This window comes from Callorhinchus milii, unplaced genomic scaffold (genome assembly GCF_018977255.1).
Source record: "Callorhinchus milii isolate IMCB2004 unplaced genomic scaffold, IMCB_Cmil_1.0 Scaffold656, whole genome shotgun sequence".
Taxonomy (NCBI): domain Eukaryota; kingdom Metazoa; phylum Chordata; class Chondrichthyes; order Chimaeriformes; family Callorhinchidae; genus Callorhinchus; species Callorhinchus milii.
In genome coordinates this window covers 1-19,942 of record NW_024705397.1, presented here as the reverse complement: position 1 = coordinate 19,942, position 19,942 = coordinate 1, and the positions used below count along the sequence as shown (strand labels likewise).

Sequence of the window (19,942 nt, the reverse complement as noted above, 5' to 3'; positions counted from 1 at the left end):
ATAAATCATGTCTCTATGTCAATGGGTTATTGCGTTATTGGCGGAAACACAGACTGTCTTTATTAGTGTAGATGATGTGAAACGTTTTGCCACATAAGGAAATGGAAAGGACTTTATGGGAATTTGGATGGGCAGCTGTGTATCATGATGAGCTGAGTCCAGTCTGAATTTTATACTGTTACTGTTTTGCCCACAAAATATAGTCAATTCACGTTATAGTATATCCTGTGAATCACTTTGAGGCATCTCAAACACGTGATAAGGCGTCATATCAAATGCAAGGGTTATTATTACTATGTGTTGGATGACATCAAGGGGGACAGGCAGAGCAGAGCGGTGTGTGTGTGTTCCAGGCTCTCTAACAGGATTGCAAAGCTCCTGGTTGTGGACGATATTCTGTTGCTGGGGACTCACCTGGGGATCTTCTGCACTGCACCCACCATCTAGAACCCTCAGCCGCCCGGTGGGACATGGGACATGGTGGTAAATGCCCCCCGTGCGTGGTATTATAGTTCTGCACGGCTCAAGACAAGACATCGATGATATTGATTGGCAGATACTTGGGGCATCGGTCCCAATTGTTGTCCTGTCCTGTGGCAGTTGCTGAGACAGTGTAAAGGGCTGTAAAGGTTGTTCTCGCTTTCCCAGGACAGAGTAAGCCTATGGCGATAACAGGAGACATACAACAGTGTTGGGGGAAAAAGGTCCTGTATAATAAGGTAACCTCACATACTGTGCTCAGCGCGAGAGAACCTTTGTCCTTTTATTTACAAATTGTTTGCGATATAACCAGACATAACAGAGAAAACTTTATATGGCCTCAGCTGTGATACAAACAGCATTGCTCTCACAGGGTATTAGTGGGATATTTAGCAGCTCTCTCTCACAGCGTGTTGGTGGGATACTTAGTGGAGTCCAGAAGTTTAGTGGTTAGAGCACTCTCCTCGCACGCGAGAGGCCATGGGTTTGATTCCCAGGAGGGCGAAACATTGGGTAAATATCCTTACTCCATATGCCTCTGTTTACTTAGCCGTGAGTAGGAACCCAGTTATTAGTCGATTGACGTATCGCTTTTCCAAGGGTAATAATCCCTCTGAAAAATAATAATAATAATCATAATTTGATCACCAATCCAGGATTGTTTGTGGGCCACTTCAGTGCACAATTGGCTGCTTTGAGACATCTTGAAGATGTGATAAGGCACCGTATCAACTGCGAGGACTATTACTATTACTTGTTCTCTCTCACATTGAGTGTTAATTGGCTATTAACTGCTCTCTCTCTCCCTCTCTCTCTCTCACACTGTGTGTTAGTGGGATATTTACAGTCAGGATCACACTGAAAGGTAGTGAAGCCGACAATTGTGCTGGAAGCTTAGACTCTGAGAGAAATGGTTCAGTAATAACTGCAAGAGTCAGTGATGTGGAAATATCACACGCCAGAGACCCAAACAGCCTGGAAGATTGGCTGTTGGAAGATTCTCACAAACAGCTCCCTGCCTCCCCCCCAACCCCACAAACACAGCCCACACACACACATGGCCCCCACACAAACACCCACATGCACATAACCGCCCACCCCTTCCACACACACATACACACAACTCCCCTCCCCAACACGCAGCCCACACACACACCACACATATCCCCCCACACACGCAAAACACAACACACACACACATTGCCCTCCCACACACACTTTCCCCCCCACACACACCACAAACACACACACACAGCTCCCCCCACCCCCACACAAACAGCGAATATTCTCACGATTTGTGCCCAATATTCCCACTAAATCTCATTCACTTGCTGTCTGTAGAGGAAGTAAGCAGCTGCTGCCTGGATAACGGCTACTGTGTTATCCTACAAGTTACAGAGTCACCACACCACAGTAATTTACGATGAGGCTCTGAGACATTTGCAGCACTATAGACGTTGCATGAAATGTGAGAGGGTGGGTGATACGTGATGTCCATACACCAGTCAGGTCCACTTGTTTCTCTGGGATCAGCCCCGTTCCCGGCTGGGATGGGCTTTCCCGGCTGTGGAGCGTGCGATGGGATAAAGTCCCAGGTCGAACTGCTCCCACAAGCCTGAGGTCTTGTTACCAACCCACCTGAGCTGCTGGCATCTGCTCTGCCTGTGGTATTGGCTTCTGCGTGTGTAAAGTGACTAGCTGACAGGCAGGCGCTCAGTCCTGGACAGCTACAACACTGAGCCGGGGGTAGGGAGGAGGTGACTGTAAGCACGGTTGAAGAACTTCAGTCGTAATCAAAAGAGGGGAAGGAGGAGGCAAGATAGAGGGATTGAGGCAAAGCACTCCAGAGTTTCAGGGCGCAGTGGCTGAAAGTGCGGCCGCCGATGGTGGAGCGGAGGACAAGAGGGACAAGCAGGAGGCAGCAGGAGGTGGAGTGGGGAGAAAGCAGGTCGGTGAGATAAGAGGTGCCAGGGCATGAAGGGATCTGTAGACGAGTGAAAGGATCTTGAACTTGATCCGTTCTGTGATTTTCTGGCAAGAACTGGTGTGATGGGGGTACAGAGTTTAGTGTGAGTGAGAAACAACTATTTTGTTTCATCCGCAAAATATACAGTTAATTCACTTTACAGTGTATCCCGTGAAGTGCTTTGAGATATCTTGAAGACTTGATAAGGCGTTATAATCAAATGCAATTATTATGATTATAATTAGTCACTTTAATACTTACACATAGATAGTCACTTTACAACAACTTGCATTTATATAGAGCCCTTCACACGGGCTAGCGTATCAGAAGCTTAACAGTGGCGGAGCCTGACTCCAAGCCGTCTTTGCACACTTACACATGGATAGTCGCTTTGCACACTTAGACAATGGCAGTCACTTTTACACACTGAATGTGCCGTTTGCTCTGCATATTTACAGGTACAAGTAACCGATAAAGTAGTCAAGGGAAATGCAGTGGATATAATGTATCTGGATTTCCAGAAGGCCTTTGATAAGTGCCCCACGAGAGGTCTAGGTCTAGGTGAAAACCTAAGAGGAATGGAGGAGCAAAGAGATCTGGGGATTCAGCTCCATACACCTCTGACAATAACTACACAGGTACATAAGGCTAAAAAAAGGCCAATGGGGTTTTGGGCTTCATATGCAGAGGGATGGCGTATAAAAGTGAGGAGGTGTTGTTGATTTTTTATAAAAACTGGGTTAGACCATAAGCACTGTGTCCATTTCTAGTCTCCACACTACAAGAAGGATGAAACCAGAGGATGAAACCATCCTCTTTACGAGGATGAAACCAGAGCTGGCAGGTTACTGCTATAGACTGGATAGCATATGTGTATATACAGATATAGAGAAATCTATGTGGATAGTATACATAGAATCGTAGAATATTACAGCACAGAAGTGCCTGTGCCGGCTCTTGGGAAGAGCTACCCAATCAGTCCCACTCCCCCGCTCTCTCCCCGTACCCCTGCAAATTTTTCCTTTTCAAGAACTTATCTGATACCCTTTTGAAAGTTGCTATTGAATCTGGTTCCACCAGCCTTTCAGGCCGTGCATTCCAGACCATAACAGCTCTCTGTGTAAAAAAAATGTCTCCTCATCTCCCCTCTGGTTCAAATTGTCTTAAATCTATGTGGTCTGGTTACTGACCCACCAGCCAATGGAAACAGTTTCTCCCTGTCCCCTCAATCAAAACCACTCATAACGTTGGGTCTTTATAGGCTTTATAAATAGGGGCATGGAGTACAAGAGTCAGGAGGTTATGATTAACCCATATAAACACTGGTTAGGCCTCAGTTAGAATACTGCCCCAGTTCTGGGCACCACACCATAGGAAGGATGTTAAGGCATTGGAAAGGGCGCGGAGGAGATTTATGAGGATGGGACCAGGAATGGGGACTGTGATGATGAAGAAAGGCTCGAGAGGTGAGGATTATTCTCATTGGAGCAGAGAAGGTTACGAGGAGACCTAATAGAGGTCTTCAAAATCATGAGGGATTTGATGGGTTAGAAAGGGAAAAACTGTTCCCGCTGGTGGGAGTGTCGGTGACTCGAGATCACAGATTCAAAATAGTCTCTAAAAGAAGCCGAGGGGAGGGGACCTATTTTCACGCAGCGAGTTGTTCGAATCTGGAACGCATCGCCTGAAAGGGCGGTGGAGGCCGATTCGGTAACAACTTTTAAAAATATGGTGGATGGGTATTTGAGGAGGACGGGTTTGCAGGTTATGGGGAAAGGGCCGGGAAGTGGGATTGACTTACAATGCTCTATTCAAACAACCGCACAGACTCGATGGGCCGAAAGGCCTCTTTTTGTGTTGTACAATTCTATGATTCTATGATTTTTTCATTAGAGAAGAGACGTTTAAGGAGCATTTAGGAGGAATTACTTTATACAGAGGGTAGTGAGATTGTGGAACTTGCTGCTTGAAGAGCGGGAGTTGAAGCAGCTGGTGTAATACATTCAAGAGGAAGGTGCATTTTAGAGGTAGGTATACATGATGGAGAGGGGAATAGACTATGTGGGAGGGAGGGAGGAATAGAGGATGTGGGAGTGAGGAAGGAATAGAGGGTGTGGGAGGGAGGAAGGAATAGAAGCGTGGGTGGAGACTCATGTGGAATATAAACACTGACATGGACTTGTGTTTCCATGCTGCACAATCTATGTAAATGTATTTAAAGTTGGTTTTAAACACTTGGAACACGTCTACTACTTTGAACCGTTGTGTACATATCGCACTTTTTACACATGCAGGTGAGAATTGCTTTCCATGCTTACACTCGCACGGTGTTGGACAGCATGTGGCATGTGCCACTCATGGTCAGGGAGCGAGGGCAGGGCCCAGAACTACTGACAGGCACAGAGTAAGAGGTAACCGGGCATGGACAGCCTGGGGCAGACTGGGCTGGCGAGCGAACTGGGGCAGGATGGCATGGGTCAGGGGCAGGTTGGGTTGGGACAGGGGCAGGTTGGGGCAGGGGCAAGTTGGGTTGGGCAGGCGATGGGTGCTGGATGCTCCCTGGCAGCTCTGGGGTGGAATTGCTCAGGGTTTCTCATGTTTTCACAGAGGAGGTGATGGTAAGCGGTGATTGGCCGCCGAGCAATGAGTGAGGGGTTCAGGGGGGTCCCACGGTGCTGACCGTGGTGTAGCTGAACTTGGAGAGAGAAGCTCCAGTCACGCCGGCCTCCTCGTCTGTCTCCTTGAAGAGCGGGAAGGGGCGGAGGCAGCCGCGACAGGTACCGAGCAGTGCCTTGCGGAAACGCTTGTTCATGAAGCAGTAGACAATGGGGTTGACACAGGCCGAGGTGTAGCTCAGCAGGTGGATGAAGGAGATGGGAGCCCCCGACAGTCTGCGAGCAGCCGAGAGCTGGTCAAAGGCTCTCCAGGTGTTGACACTGAAGATGGGCATCCAGCAGATAAAGAACATCACGACGATGACAATCAACATCCGGATCACTCTCTTCTTGGCCACCAGCTTGGACTCGGAGGCATTGCTCCGGGCACGGTCCAGCTTGGCGCTGCCCGCTGGTGTGAGCATGGACATCTCCACCGCGTTGCCACTCTTGCCGGCCTGAATGTAGCAGCCATCGTTGTCCTCGCTGCCATGAGGGCCGGCTCCGCCCAGCCCTGTGCCTGCTCCGTTCCTGTGTCCTAAAGCAGATTTCACTGGTTATTATGGAGTCCTATAGTTTAGTGGTTAGAGCATTCACCTCACAAGCAGAGGACCTGGGTTCGATTCTCAGGCGGTGCTAACCTCAGACAAGTTTCCTTACTCCACACTCTGTTTATCGAGCAGTAAGCAGGAACCGGTTGTTAGTCAATTGGTGGATCATTTATCCAGGGGCAATAATCCCTCCCAAAAAATTTAGTCACTCAATCCACGACTGTTTGTGAGACACTGCTGGGCACAATTGGCTGCCGCAATTTGCCCACAGAATATGCAGACACTCCACTTTACAATATATTCTGTGAAGTGCTTTGAGATAAGGAGCTACATCAACTGCAAGGATTATTATTATTATCATAGAGAAGGAGGCTCTCAGCCTGTGTGTAGCTTGCTGTACATATAGGCTTGCAGAGCTGCCCAGAGGAACACCTCTGATATAGCCAGCATATGACACACGTCAGAGACCATGTCCCCTACAAAACACAGTCACTACACTTTACATCACCGTGATGGTCTCCTGACTTGAAACACACTATGTCAAATACAGGGATTACTATACCAGCATGGTTTGTTTCCTCTATCCAGCCTCCGAGTGAGGAGATTCCCTCTAACCGCTCGCCTGACTCTATTTGTGTGCCGGAGACTGAGCTGCTCAATACCTACTCTCATTGTGCTCAGCCTGAAGGTCTGACACAGGTTCAGACCATTCACTGTGCTTTCTGGAAGGAAGTGATCAGGTGGGAGAGAGGGTCTGTTTCATCCAAACTAACCTTGTAATCTTAAGTCTCCAAACCAGACAGATCACCTACACATGGAAATCTCCTTCTGTCTGGAATGGAATGTGCCCTCTCTCTGGAGGGATGCATCCTGTTTACCTAATTCCGCAGGTGCCAGTTGGCAAGAGCCAAGGCTTGGGGACTCCAGAGTGTGCGTTTCAGTAACTGCTGCAGTCTAACCAACTAAAATCGTGCAGCTTGCCCGTTCCTGCTCCAGTTTCTAGACAGGAGTCTTGGAACAACAACAACAACAACAAGATTCCATTTATTGAGCGCCTTTCATGGCGGGAGGACGTCCCAAGGCGCTGTACAGTTGGGTCAGGACCCGAGCAGTGGGGAAATGGTCAGGGCGAGGGGAGGGAAGGGAGGGAGCGAGGAGGGGGGAAATGGTCAGGGCGAGGGGAGGGAAGGGAGGGAGCGAGGAGGGGGGAAATGGTCAGGGTGAGGGGAGGGAAGGGAGGGAGCGAGGAGGGGGTAGAGAGTCGAGAGGGGAGCTGAAGGCTCGGTCAAAGAGAAAGGTCTTGAGACCAGCCTTGAAGGAGGAAAGGGAGGAGGTGGCGAAGGCACTGGGGGGTGGAGTTCCAGAGCCTCGGGGCTGAGAGGCTGAAGGCCACCGATGGTAGGGCGGTTGGGGCGGGGGATGTGGAGCAGACCGGAGCCAGAGGAACGGAGGGTACGGGCAGGTAGGTAGGGGGATAGTAGGTCGGAGAGGTAGGAGGGAGCGAGGCCGTGAATGGACTTGTAGGTGAGGATGAGGATCTTGAATTCGATCCTCTGGGGGATGGGGAGCCGGTGGAGGCGAGCGAGGGCGATGGTGAGGGTGAGGGTGGGAGTGATGTGGGTGCGGTGTCTGGTGCGGGACAGTACACGAGCTGCAGAGTTCTGAATGACCTGCAGTGTGGAGGGAGGGCCGGGAAGGCCGACGAGGAGAGAGTTCCCATAGTCCAGCCTTGAGGTGATAAAGGTGTGGACCAGAGTTTCAGCCGCGTGAGGGGTGAGGTAGTGCCGTAGTCTGGCGACATTCCGGAGGTGATGGAAGGCGGTGCCAGTTGTGGTGCGGATATGGGGGAGAAAGGACAGCTCAGGGTCGAACAGAACCCCGAGGTTCCTGATGGCTTTGAGAGGTGGAGAGTGCGGAGCTGATGCTGTCAGCGCCTGAGGTGCGGAGGCGCTGACGTGAGCCAATGTGGAGGGCCTCAGTTTTGCACACGTTGAGCTGAAGAAAGTTGTCTCTCGTCCAGGACTCGATATCGGACAGACAGCTGTCAGGACATCGGGGATCGTGGAGTTGAGGGTAGAGGAGGAAAGGTAGAGTTGGGTGTCATCCGCATACATGTGGGAGTGAACCCCATGTCTGCGGATGATGTCACCACAGGGGGAGCATATAGAGGGTGAAGAGGAGGGGACCGAGGACAGAGCCCTGAGGGACACCGCACGAGACAGTGCGGGGGGTGGAGGAGAAGCCATTCGTGGAAACAAAGTGAAGATAGTGGGAGAGGTACGACCTAAACCACTCAAGGACAGTGCCTTGAAGGTTGAGGTGGGAGGACAAGCGGTGGAGGAGGATAGCGTGGTCGACCGTATCGAATGCTGCCGATAGGTCGAGGAGGACGAGGAGGCAGAGGAAGTCAGGGAAAGAGATGTGAGAAATAATCACGAACCTTTTGCATCCTTCTTCTGAGTCACCTCAAACTGAATGCCCCGGTAGAGCTCGCAGGAGATCAGCCCGTATGCCACAATCATCACCAGGCCCGGCAGGAAGAAGAGGATGATGAGGAGGAAGACATACCTGCAGAGAAGAACCGTCAGGTCACCTCAATCCCTGCCTCTGGCTTTAGCCATGTACATCCCATGGCTGCCTCCTACCCGCTTCCTGTCTGCTACCCACTGCTGCCCACTTTCTGTATCATATGTTCCTAGGATGTCTGACATGTTGCTAGAATGTGTGACTAGTATGTGTGAGACGTTTATAGCTTGTGTGACATGTTCCTAGCATGTGTGATATGTCTCTAGCATACGTGACATGTTGCTAGAGTGTCTGATATGTTGCTAGCATATGTAATGTTGCTGGTGTGTATGACATGCTGCTAGCATATGTGACATTTTGCTAGCGTGTGTAACATGTTTCTGGCATGTGTGACATGTTTCTGGCGTGTGTGACATGGGTGCTTACCATGCCTGCTGCACTTGGATGCTTGGCAAGGCCAGACGGCACATGTGACCGAAGCTCTTGTCCGGCTTCTTGAACTGGACGAGCAGGAAATAGACGGGATAGGGGATCATGATGATGATGGAGATGATCCAGGTGGCCGCGATGACTCTGTAGGCGTGGGAGCGTGTCTGCCAGGCCCGGGACTGCAGCGGGTTACAGATGGCGCTGTAACGCTCGATGGCGATGGCCACCAGACTGAAGGTGGAAACACTGACAGAAATCCCTGCACAGAAAGTTAGCGGAGAGAGTGATAGCCCCCCAGTGATTGGCCGGTCACACTGACCCCCCAGTGATTGGCCAGTCACACTGACTCCCCAGTGATTGGCCAGTCACACTGACCCCCCAGCGATTGGCCGGTCACACTGACTCCCCAGTGATTGGCCGGTCACACTGACCCCCCAGTGATTGGCCGGTCACACTGACCCCCCAGTGATTGGCCGGTCACACTGACTCCCCAGTGATTGGCCGGTCACACTGACCCCCCAGTGATTGGCCGGTCACACTGACTCCCCAGTGATTGGCCGGTCACACTGACTCCCCAGTGATTGGCCGGTCACACTGACTCCCCAGTGATTGGCCAGTCACACTGACCCCCCAGTGATTGGCCAGTCACACTGACCCCCCCAGTGATTGGCCAGTCACACTGACCCCCCAGTGATTGGCCAGTCACACTGACTCCCCAGTGATTGGATCTGACCCCCAGCGATTGGCCAGTCACACTGACTCCCCAGATGCCAGTCAAACTGACCCCCAGCGATTGGCCAGTCACACTGACTCCCCAGTGATTGGCCAGTCACACTGACCCCCCAGCGATTGGCCAGTCACACTGACTCCCCAGTGATTGGCCAGTCACACTGACTCCCCAGTGATTGGCCAGTTACTTTGTCTGTTTTTGGGACCATAGAGACAAAGTGATGCCTTACCCATGAAGTATGCGGTGACCTTGCACATCGTCTCACCAAAGATGAAGTCTCCCAGGAGGTTGGGGATGAGGGTGAAGGGCATGCAGAAGATGGCGACCATCAGGTCACTGAGTGCCAGGGAGAGCAGGAAGGAGTTGGTGACCGTCCGCAGCCTCTTGTTCAGGATCAGTACCACGATGATCATCATGTTGCCAAAGAAACTGAGGAGGAAGATGATGGAGTAGAGGAGGATACGCACCGTGTAATCCAGGTCTGAGAGAAAACAAGGTTAGTGTCAGTGAGTGTCAAACATACAGTTACTCCCCCATAACCATTCCCCCAATATAATTTCAAGTTGTTGTTGTCTGTAATGTCTGGAATTCCCCACAGATTGGCACTGGGCCAACTGTTTTCTGTAAATACTAACAAAAACAACAAATTACACTTGTATAGACCCCTTCACATTGGAAAGATGTCCCAGGGTGCGCAAAGGTCAGGGCTTTTTGGACCTGAGCTGGGAGTTGGTGTCAGCAGGGTGTGGGGCCACAGGTACCATCAAAGAGGAAGGTCTTTAGATGGTATTTGAAGACGACAAGACAGTGGGTGAGGTGGAGGGATTGCAGGTTACAGTTCCAGATTGTGGGGGCAGAGATGCTGAATGCCCACCAATGGTGGGGCAGGAAGTGCAGGGGACCTGAAGGAGGCCGGTTTCCGCTGAGCGGAGGTAGCCGACAGGCTGATATGGGGTTAGGAGGGCAGAGAGTTGGGGGGAGCATGACCATGGAGGGCTTTGAAGGTGAGAACTAGGGTTTTGTACTCGATTCTCTGAGGGATGAGTGAAACCGAACAAGAATGGGGGTGATTAGTTTACAGAGCCTGTTCCGGAAGAGGACACAAGCTGCAGAGTTCTGAATAATCTGCAGCTTGCAGAGGGAAGAGTTGGGAAGTCCAGTGAGCAGGCAGTTGGTGTAGTCAAGCTGGGTTATAATAAAAGCGTAGGTCAGGGCCTCAGCAGACCTGCGGTGAGAGGCAGTGGTGGATGTGGGCAATGTTGCAGAGGTGTAGAAAGACAGAAAGGGTCACAGCACGAATATGGGATTTGAAAGATAGCTGGAGGTCAAAAACGACACAGAGCTTTCATATTGGTGAGGTGAAGAGTGCAGCCATGAATAATGATAATGTCAGTGGCTGAAGTGTGGAGGCACTCCTGGGAGCCAAGCAGTTGGGCCTCTGTCTTGCCAACATTGAGCTGGAGGAAGTCGGCTCTTGTCCAGGACTTGATGTCAGACATCAAAGGTCCTGGAGTCAAGGGTGGAGGCGGTGAGATGGTTGGGTGTCATCTGCATTCATGTTGAAATTGACCCCATGGAGCCCTGGTCGCAGTTGGACAAAATGTCATTTGTCACCTTGACCAGGGCTGAATCTGTGCTGTAGGCAGCACAAAACCCAGATTGGAGGGGTTTGTGGAGGTCTTGCTGGGTGGGGGAAACGATGGAAAAACAATCTTGACTTAGGATTGCACCCAATCTTGTCAAACTGGAAGGACAATTGACTGTCAAAGTCATTGTAGAAATTTGTAAGCAGATATGAATGAGTGGGTAACCGTCGTGCGGGGTAGCGTGTCGGAGCATTTTAACAAGAGAGGAGAGAGATGACCTTAGGCGTGTGGTCGAAGAGGATCTTCTTCAGATGTGATCCATTGTAGGTCTTCACTTCAACCAAACCCGCTCCAAAAAGGTAACCAGCACAATAGATATTGTAAAAAAAAATTAACACCAACCTCTATCATTCAATTGATTCTAAAATAAATCAACAATAGAGAATGGGATTGCAGACCAGTGAATTACGCCCACTGGTTGGCTTTTAGCCACCAGTTTACTTACCTCCAGAAATAAATCTGGCAGTTTAGTGAGTGAGATGTGATTCATTTCTCCACAAAGCACAGAGGACCTAAATCAATATCTACAGACACTGACTGGTGGGGTTTTATTCTGTAGCGTTAGCAGGAGGCTGGGACTTCAAAATGCTGGTGACCAAATGTTTGGGAAAGCCTGAGATTAAAAGATTCGAGTGCAGCACTGGAACAGAATGATGATCATCCAATAACAATAGTAATTTGTACGTTTGGTACAGCGACATTCACATCAGGAGGATGTCCTAAAGGAGTATGCAGTAAAGTGACTGTGTGCTGTGAAGGTAAATGCAGCAGCCAATTTGCGTACAGCAATGTCCCACTAACAGCCATGAAGTAAATGACCAATTTTAATTTGGGGATTGTTGGCTAGGACACTGGGAGAAACTCATAAAACTTCCCCATTTGGCCACTCACATTACCTTTGCCCCAATCATCTTAAGCTAATTGAAGTCTCCAATTATTATACCCAGTTATTTCTCCTCATCTCCTAGATTTGAGATCCTTAAAAAAAATTGGTCACTCAATCCACGGCTGTTTGTGGGACACTGCTGAGCGCAATTGGCTGCCACATTTCACCCACAAAATATACAGTCAATTCACTTTACAGTATATTCTGTGAAGCACTTTGAAACGTCTCGAAGTCGTGATAAGGTGCTGTATCAAATGCAAGGATTATTATTATTATAGATTTCTGTACAGATTTCTTCCTCTGTCTCATTCTCATTTTTCGGTGGTCTAGAATAAATTCCCAACAGAATACAACAACAAGTTGCATTTATACAGCACCCTTCACGCAGGAAGGACATCCCAAAGTGCTGAGATGTCTCAAAGCACTTCGCAGAATATACTGTAAAGTGAATTGACTGTATATTTTGTGAACGAAACGTGGCAACCAATTGCAAACAGGAATTTTTCTAAGGGATTATTACCCCTGGAAAAGTGATCCGCTAAATCAACTAACAAGCGGGTTCCTTCTTACTGCTAGGTGAACAGAGGCATGTGTAAGGAAGCTTGCTCAACATTTCGCCCTGCCCAGGAATCAAACCCAGATCATCTCGCTTGTGAGGCCAGTGCTTTAACCACTAAGATACAGGACTCACTACAAGTAATAATAATAATAATAATCCTTGCAGTTGATATAGCGCTTTTCACGTCTTCTAAATGTCTCAAACTCTTCAGAAAATATACTGTAAAGTGAATTGAATGTATATTTGTGGGCAAAACACGGCTGCCAATTGCGCACAGTGGTGGCCCACAAATAGTTGTGGATTGAGCGACCAAGGGATTATTATTCCGGGAAAAACAATCCACCACTCGACTAACAATTGGGTTCCTCCGTACTGCTGGTAGTCGTGTGGAGCAACAATTTGCCCTGCCTGGGACTAGAACTCAGGTCTCTCGCTTCTGAGACAAGTGCTCTCGCCACTGAGCTCCAGGACTCCACGTGATAAAGGGGGTGCAGAAAAAACCAGGCCTCCGTGGATGAAGAGAGAAATTAAACTGAAAATAAGTCTTAAAAGAGAGGCGCAGAATAAATGTAAGATAACACAAAATGGCATCAGAGAGTAGAGAATATAGAAGTAAAGCAATAAAGAAAGGTCAAGTGAGGATAGGAGTAAAATACTAAAGGCAGAAATACTGAAGGATTTCATGAACATGTAAAAATAATTCATGTGGATAAGTTTGAGGTGATACACTTAGATAGGAAAAATGATAGGAGGCAATATAGACTTAGTAGCTCAATCTTAAGGGGGTGAACGTACAGAGATCTGGGTGTTCAATTAAGCGAATCATTAAAGGTAGTGGGGCAGGTAGATAGGGCAGTAAAAAAGGCATTTGGTGTACTGAGCTTCATTAGTAGGGGCACAGAGTATAAGAGTAGGGGTTATGGTTAATCTGTACAAAACACTGGTTAGGCCTCAGCTGGAGTACTGCGTCCAGTTCTGGGCACCTTACCTCAGGAAGGACATTAAGCCACTGGAAAGGGTACAGAGGAGATCACGAGAATGATACCAGGAATGGGGAACCTTAGCTATGAGGACAGACTGGAGAAGTTAGGACTTTTCCCATTAGAGCAGAGAAGGTTACGTGGGGACCTGATAGAGGTCTTCAAGATCATGAAAGGTTTTGACAGGCGAGATAAGGAAAAGCTGTTTCTGCTGGTAGGTGTGACCCGTGGTCACAGTCTGAAGATATCTACCAAAAGAAGCCGAGGGAAGGTTAGAAGAAATGTTTTCACTCAGCGAGTTGTTGGGATTTGGAATGATCCGCCCGAAAGGGCAGTGAAGTCCGATTTGATAACAGCTTTTAAGAGAGAACTGGACAGGTATCGGGGGAAGACGGGTTTGTGGGGTTATGGGGAGAAAGCTGGTGATTGGGGTTAGTGAAAGTGACGCTCTGTCAAAGAGCCGCACAGACTCGATGGGCCGAATGGCCTTCTGTGCCGTAACATTCTATGAATCTATGAATCTATGAATAAAGAAAAGGTCAGGCCAATTAGAGACAAAAAGGAAGAACTATCTGTGGAAAGCATACTGAATGAGGATTTGACCTCAGGTTTTACAGCAGAGAGTGACAGTGAGAAACTGTCCAAGAGAAGGAGATGTGGCAATTGGACTATAGAAAGGAGGACTAGAGAAAAGAAAATGGACAAGTTACCAGGGCTGATGGCAGTGTCTGGGAAAGCCATGGAGAGTCAAGAAAATAGCGGATTACAATGTTTCTGACATATGTACAAGAATAATAATAATCCTTGAATTTGATATAGCGCCTTATCACGTCTTTAAGACGTATCAAATCGCTTCACAGAATAGAATGTAAAGTGTAGTGACTATATTTGTGGGTGAAACACGGCAGCCAATTGCGCACAGCAACATCTCACAAACAGTCGAGGATCGAGTGACCAAATTATTATTATTTCTTTGTGATGGGTGGATTACTCCTGGAAAGCGATCTACCAATCGACTAACAACCGAGTTCCTATTTACTGCCGGGTCAACAGAGGCAAGTGTGTGGAGTAAGGAAAATTGCCCAACGTTTTGCCCTGCCCGGGAATCAAACCCAGGTCTCTCGCTTGCAAGGCAAGTGCTCTAACCACTGAGCTACAGAACTCCACAATTGTGACAGAAGACTGGAAGGTCGCTCATATACCTCTGTTCAAAACTAGGCAAGGTGGAAACCCAAGAGTAGTCAGAGCAGTCAGCCTAACATCGATAGTGAGCAAACGTGTAGAGAACCATGAGATGGTATATTTTCAACAATCACTTAGAAAGATGTGGGTTGATTGACGTCAGTGCAAATTTGTTAAAGGCAAGGCTTGCTTGACAAATTTAATAAGAGCTCTTTAATTAATTAATAGAGAATAGATGAAGTTAATACTCCGGATGTGGTGTTACACGGATTTTGAGAAGGCTTTCAATAAGCCGCTGCATAAGAGGCTTATTACAAAAATGCAAGTACATGGTATAAATGTATACCAGATATCAAGGTGAACAGAACATCGGTTAAGGGATAGGAAATGGAGGTTGGGAGTACAGGGTCGTGATTCACAATGGAGATGTGAATGGAGTCCTGTAGCTCAGTGGTGAGGGCACTCACCTCCCAAGCGACAGGACCTGGGTTCATTTCCCAGGCAGAGCGAAACATTGGGCAAACTTCCTTATTCCACAGGCCTCTAATTACCCAGAGGTAAGTATGAACCGCGGTTGTTAGTCAATTGACAAATTGCTTTTCTGGGGTAATTATCCCTTAAAAAAAAATTGCTCATTCAATCCACGACTGTTTATGGAACATTGCTGTGTGCAATTGGCTGCTGCATTTCACCTACAAAACACAACAACAAAATTATATTTGTTATAGCGCCTTTCATGTCGGGAGGAAACAGGGAGATTGTAAATAAGCAATTCATTTTACAGTATATTCTGTGAAGCGCTTTGAGACATCTCAAAGACGTGATAAGGCGCTATATCAAATGTCAGGATTATTGTTATTAAACACTGGTGTTCCCAGGGTCAGTGTTAGCACCACTGCTATTCTCCATTTATATAAATGATCTGGATTCTGGCATGAGCGGCACAATCTCTGTTTGCAGATGACATTCCCCGCTCTCTCCCCATAGTCCTGATCAACCCCACTCCCCCGCTCTCTCCCCATAGCCCTGATCAACCCCACTCCCCCACTCTCTCCCCATAGCCCTGATCAACCCCACTCCCCCGCTCTCTCCCCATAGCCCTGATCAACCCCACTCCCCCGCTCTCTCCCCATAGCCCTGATCAACCCCACTCCCCCACTCTCTCCCCATAGCCCTGATCAACCCCACTCCCCCACTCCCTCCCCATAGCCTGATCAACCCCACTCCCCCACTCTCTCCCCATAGCCCTGATCAACCCCACTCCCCCTCTCTCTCCCCATAGCCCTGATCAACCCCACTCCCCCACTCTCTCCCCATAGCCCTGATCAACCCCACTCCCCCGCTCTCTCCCCATAGCCCTGATCAACCCCACTCCCCCACTCTCTCCCCATAGCCCTGATCAACCCCACTCCCCCACTCTCTCCCCCATAGCCCTGATCAACCCCACTCCCCCACTCTCTCCCATAGCCCTGATCAACCCCACTCCCCCTCCTCTCTCCCCATAGCCCTGATCAACCCCACTCCCCCACTCTCTCCCCATAGCCCTGATCAACCCCACTCCCCCGCTCTCTCCCCATAGCCCTGATCAACCCCACTCCCCCGCTCTCTCCCCATAGCCCTGATCAACCCCACTCCCCCGTTCTCTCCCCATAGCCCTGATCAACCCCACTCCCCCGCTCTCTCCCCTTAGCCCTGATCAACCCCACTCCCCCACTCTCTCCCCACAGCCCTGATCATCCCCACTCCCCCACTCTCTCCCCATAGCCCTGATCAACCCCACTCCCCCACTCTCTCCCCATAGCCCTGATCAACCCCACTCCCCCGCGCTCTCCCCATAGCCCTGATCAACCCCACTCCCCCGCTCTCTCCCCTTAGCCCTGATCAACCCCACTCCCCCACTCTCTCCCCTAGCCCTGATCAACCCCACTCCCCCTCTCTCCCATAGCCCTGATCAACCCCACTCCCCCCCTCTCCCCCATAGCCCTGATCAACCCCACTCCCCCTCTCCATCCCCATAGCCCTGATCAACCCCACTCCCCCGCTCTCTCCCCATAGCCCTGATCAACCCCACTCCCCCTCTCTCCCCATAGCCCTGATCAACCCCACTCCCCCACTCTCTCCCCATAGCCCTGATCAACCCCACTCCCCCTTCCCATAGCCCTGATCAACCCCACTCCCCACTCTCCCCATAGCCCTGATCAACCCCACTCCCCCGCTCTCTCCCCATAGCCCTGATCAACCCCACTCCCCCACTCTCTCCCCATAGCCCTGATCAACCCCACTCCCCCACTCTCTCCCCATAGCCCTGATCAACCCCACTCCCCCACTCTCTCCCCATAGCCCTGATCAACCCCACTCCCCCTCTCTCTCCCCATAGCCCTGATCAACCCAACTCCCCCTCTCTCTCCCCATAGCCCTGATCAACCCCACTCCCCCGCTCTCTCCCCATAGCCCTGATCAACCCCACTCCCCCGCTCTCTCCCCATAGCTCTGATCAACCCCACTCCCCCGCTCTCTCCCCATAGCCCTGATCAACCCCACTCCCCCTCTCTCCCCTGAGCCCTGATCAACCCCACTCCCCCACTCTCTCCCCATAGCCCTGATCAACCACACTCCCCCACTCTCCCATAGCCCTGATCAACCCCACTCCCCCGCGCTCTCCCCATAGCTCTGCAAACTTCTCCCCAAATAATTATCTATTTCTCTCTTAAAAGTTGTTATCTAATCAGCTCCCACCGGCCTTTCACGCAATGCATTCCAGATCCCAATAACTCACTGAGTAAAAAAATTTCTCTGTTTCTTTTAATAAATATTTTAAACCGGTGTCCTCGGGTTACCGACCCACCCACCAGTGGGAATAGTTTCTCCTGTTCACTCTATTGAATCCCCTCATCATTTTGAAAACTTCTATTAAGTTTCCTCTGAACCTTCTCTGCCCGAGGAGGACAATCCTGGCCTCTCCGGCCTCTCCTGATAACTGAAGGCCCTCATTCCTGGTACCATTCTGGTCAATCCCCTTCGCACCCTCTCCAATGCCTTGACATCCTTCCTAAAGTGTGGGGCCCAGAACTGACCCCAGTCTCTCGCTGAGGCCTAACCAGTGTTTTATATAAAGGTTCATCATAACTTCCTGACGTGTGTATTCTATGCCCTATTTATAAACCCTCGTGTCCCGGATGCTTTTTAACAGCTTTATCACCTGTCCGGTCACCTTCAGAGATTTCCCCCAGGTCTCGCTGTTCCTTCACCCCTTTAAGAGTGTCCCATCAGCTTATATCGCCTCTCCTCACTCTTCCTCACAAAATCACTTTGCATTTCTCCACATTAAATGTCATCTGCCACGTGTCGGCCCATGTTACCAGTCTGTCTATGTCCTCTTGCAGTCGGTCACTATCTTCCTCACTATCCAAGTTCCGGTTACTTATATAGATCAAACACAGCAGTGGCCCCAATACTGACCCCCTGGGGGTCACCACTGGACACTTCCCTCCAGTCAGAAAAACAACCGTTCCCCACACTCTCTGCTTTCTGTCTCCCAGTTCTGTATCCACTGCCACTGTCCCGTTAATACCGTGGGCTTGTGTTTTGCTGCCAAGTCTCTTATGTGGCACTTTGTGGAGTCCTGTAGCTCAGTGGTTAGAGCACTCGCTTTGCAAGCGAGAGACCTGAGTTCAATTCCAGGCAGGGCGAAACCTTGGGCAAGTTTCCTTACTCCACACACCTAATAATAATCCCTCCAAAACAAAAATAAATTGGTCATTTTCAATCCACGACTGTTTGTGGGACATTGCTGTGCGCAATTGGCTGCCGCGTTCGCCCACAAATATACAGTCAATTCACTTTACAGTATATTCTGTGAAGCGCTTTGGGACGTCCTCCCGACGTGAAAAGCGCTATATCAAATGAAAGGAGTATTATATTTAATTCAAACACCTTTTGAAAATCCATATCAACTGCACAATCTTCACCCACCCTCTCCGTTACTTCATCAAGAAACTCTATCAGGTTTGTTAGACACGATTTGCCTTTAACAAACCCATGTTGACTGTCCTTTATTAAACCATATTTTTCTAAGTGAAAATTTATTTTGTTCCGGATTATAGTCTCTCGAAGTTTCCCCAATACTGACGTTAGTCTGACTGGCCGTAGTTCCTGGGTTTATCCTTCTGCCCCTTTTTGTACAGGGAGTAACATTTGATGATCTCCAGTCCTCTGGCACTTCCCGGTGTCCAAGGAGGATTGAATGGTTGTGGCCTCCGTTATTTCCACCCTCACTCCTCTCAATAACTTAGGATGCAGCCCGTCCAGACCGGGTGACTTATCTATCTTGTGCACCGTCAACCTTTTTAGTCCCTCCTCTCAGTTTATTCTTATCTTATCCAATTTCTCTCCCCTCTCCCCCAATACTGTGGCATTGGCTCCATTCTCTTCTTTTGTGAAGACAGATGCAAAGTCCTCATTCAGTACGTCACAAGAAGGTTTCCTCTTTGGTCCCTAATGGACCCACCCGACCTTTAACTAACCTTTTATTCTACATTTGCTTACAACAACAACAACAACAAGATTCCATTTATAAAGCGCCTTTCACGTCAGGAGGACGTCCCAAGGCGCTGCACAGTTGGGTCATGATCCGAGCAGGGGGGAAATGGTCAGGGTGAGGGGAGGGCAGGGAGGGAGCGAGGAGGGGGGAAATGGTCAGGATGAGGGGAGGGAAGGGAGGAAGCGAGGAGGGGGAAGAGAGTCAAGAGCGGAGCTGAAGGTACGGTCAAAGAGAAAGGTTTTGAGACCGGCCTTGAAGGAGGAATGGGAGGAGGCGGCGAAGGCACTGGGGGATAGAGTTCCAGAGCCTCGGGGCTGAGAGGCTGAAGGCCCAACCACCGATGGTAGGGCGATTGGGGCGGGGGACGTGGAGCAGACCGGAGCCGGAGGAACGGAGGGTACGGGCAGGTAGGTAGGGGGATAGTAGGTTGGAGAGGTAGGAGGGAGCGAGGCCGGGAATGGCCTTGTAGGTGAGGATGAGGATCTTGAAATCAAAGTACAAAATACCTTAGGGTGTTTTTTTGTGTGACCCGCTTATCATTTCTCATACAGTCTCTTTGCCCCTCTTGTTTCCTTTCTCAGTTCTCCTCTGTATTCTCTATATTCTATTTGATTATCTTCTGTATTTTGGACCTCACATTTATTATAAACCTCCCTTTTCTGTTTTATTTTAATCCCAATTTCCTTATCCATCCAGGGGTTTGGATGCCCTCCTTTCCCCTTTGTGGGGCTGTATTTTTTCTGCCCCGGAACTATCTCATCCTTGAAGACTTCCCACTGCTCGTTAGCTGTTTACTGCCAATCTTTCTCTCCA

General features: G+C 49.5%; 1 protein-coding gene across 1 annotated transcript; it reads right to left on the bottom strand.

The window, feature by feature from the left end:
• Nucleotides 1-4,646: 4,646 nt before the first annotated feature.
• Nucleotides 4,647-9,817, bottom strand: LOC103171874 (cholecystokinin receptor-like; the record flags this gene model as incomplete). Its single annotated transcript, XM_007884666.2, has 4 exons — nucleotides 4,647-5,638; nucleotides 8,092-8,219; nucleotides 8,604-8,865; nucleotides 9,566-9,817. Coding segments are annotated over 4 exons (1,178 nt in total), but the record flags the coding sequence as incomplete, so codon positions are not given.
• Nucleotides 9,818-19,942: the final 10,125 nt, after the last annotated feature.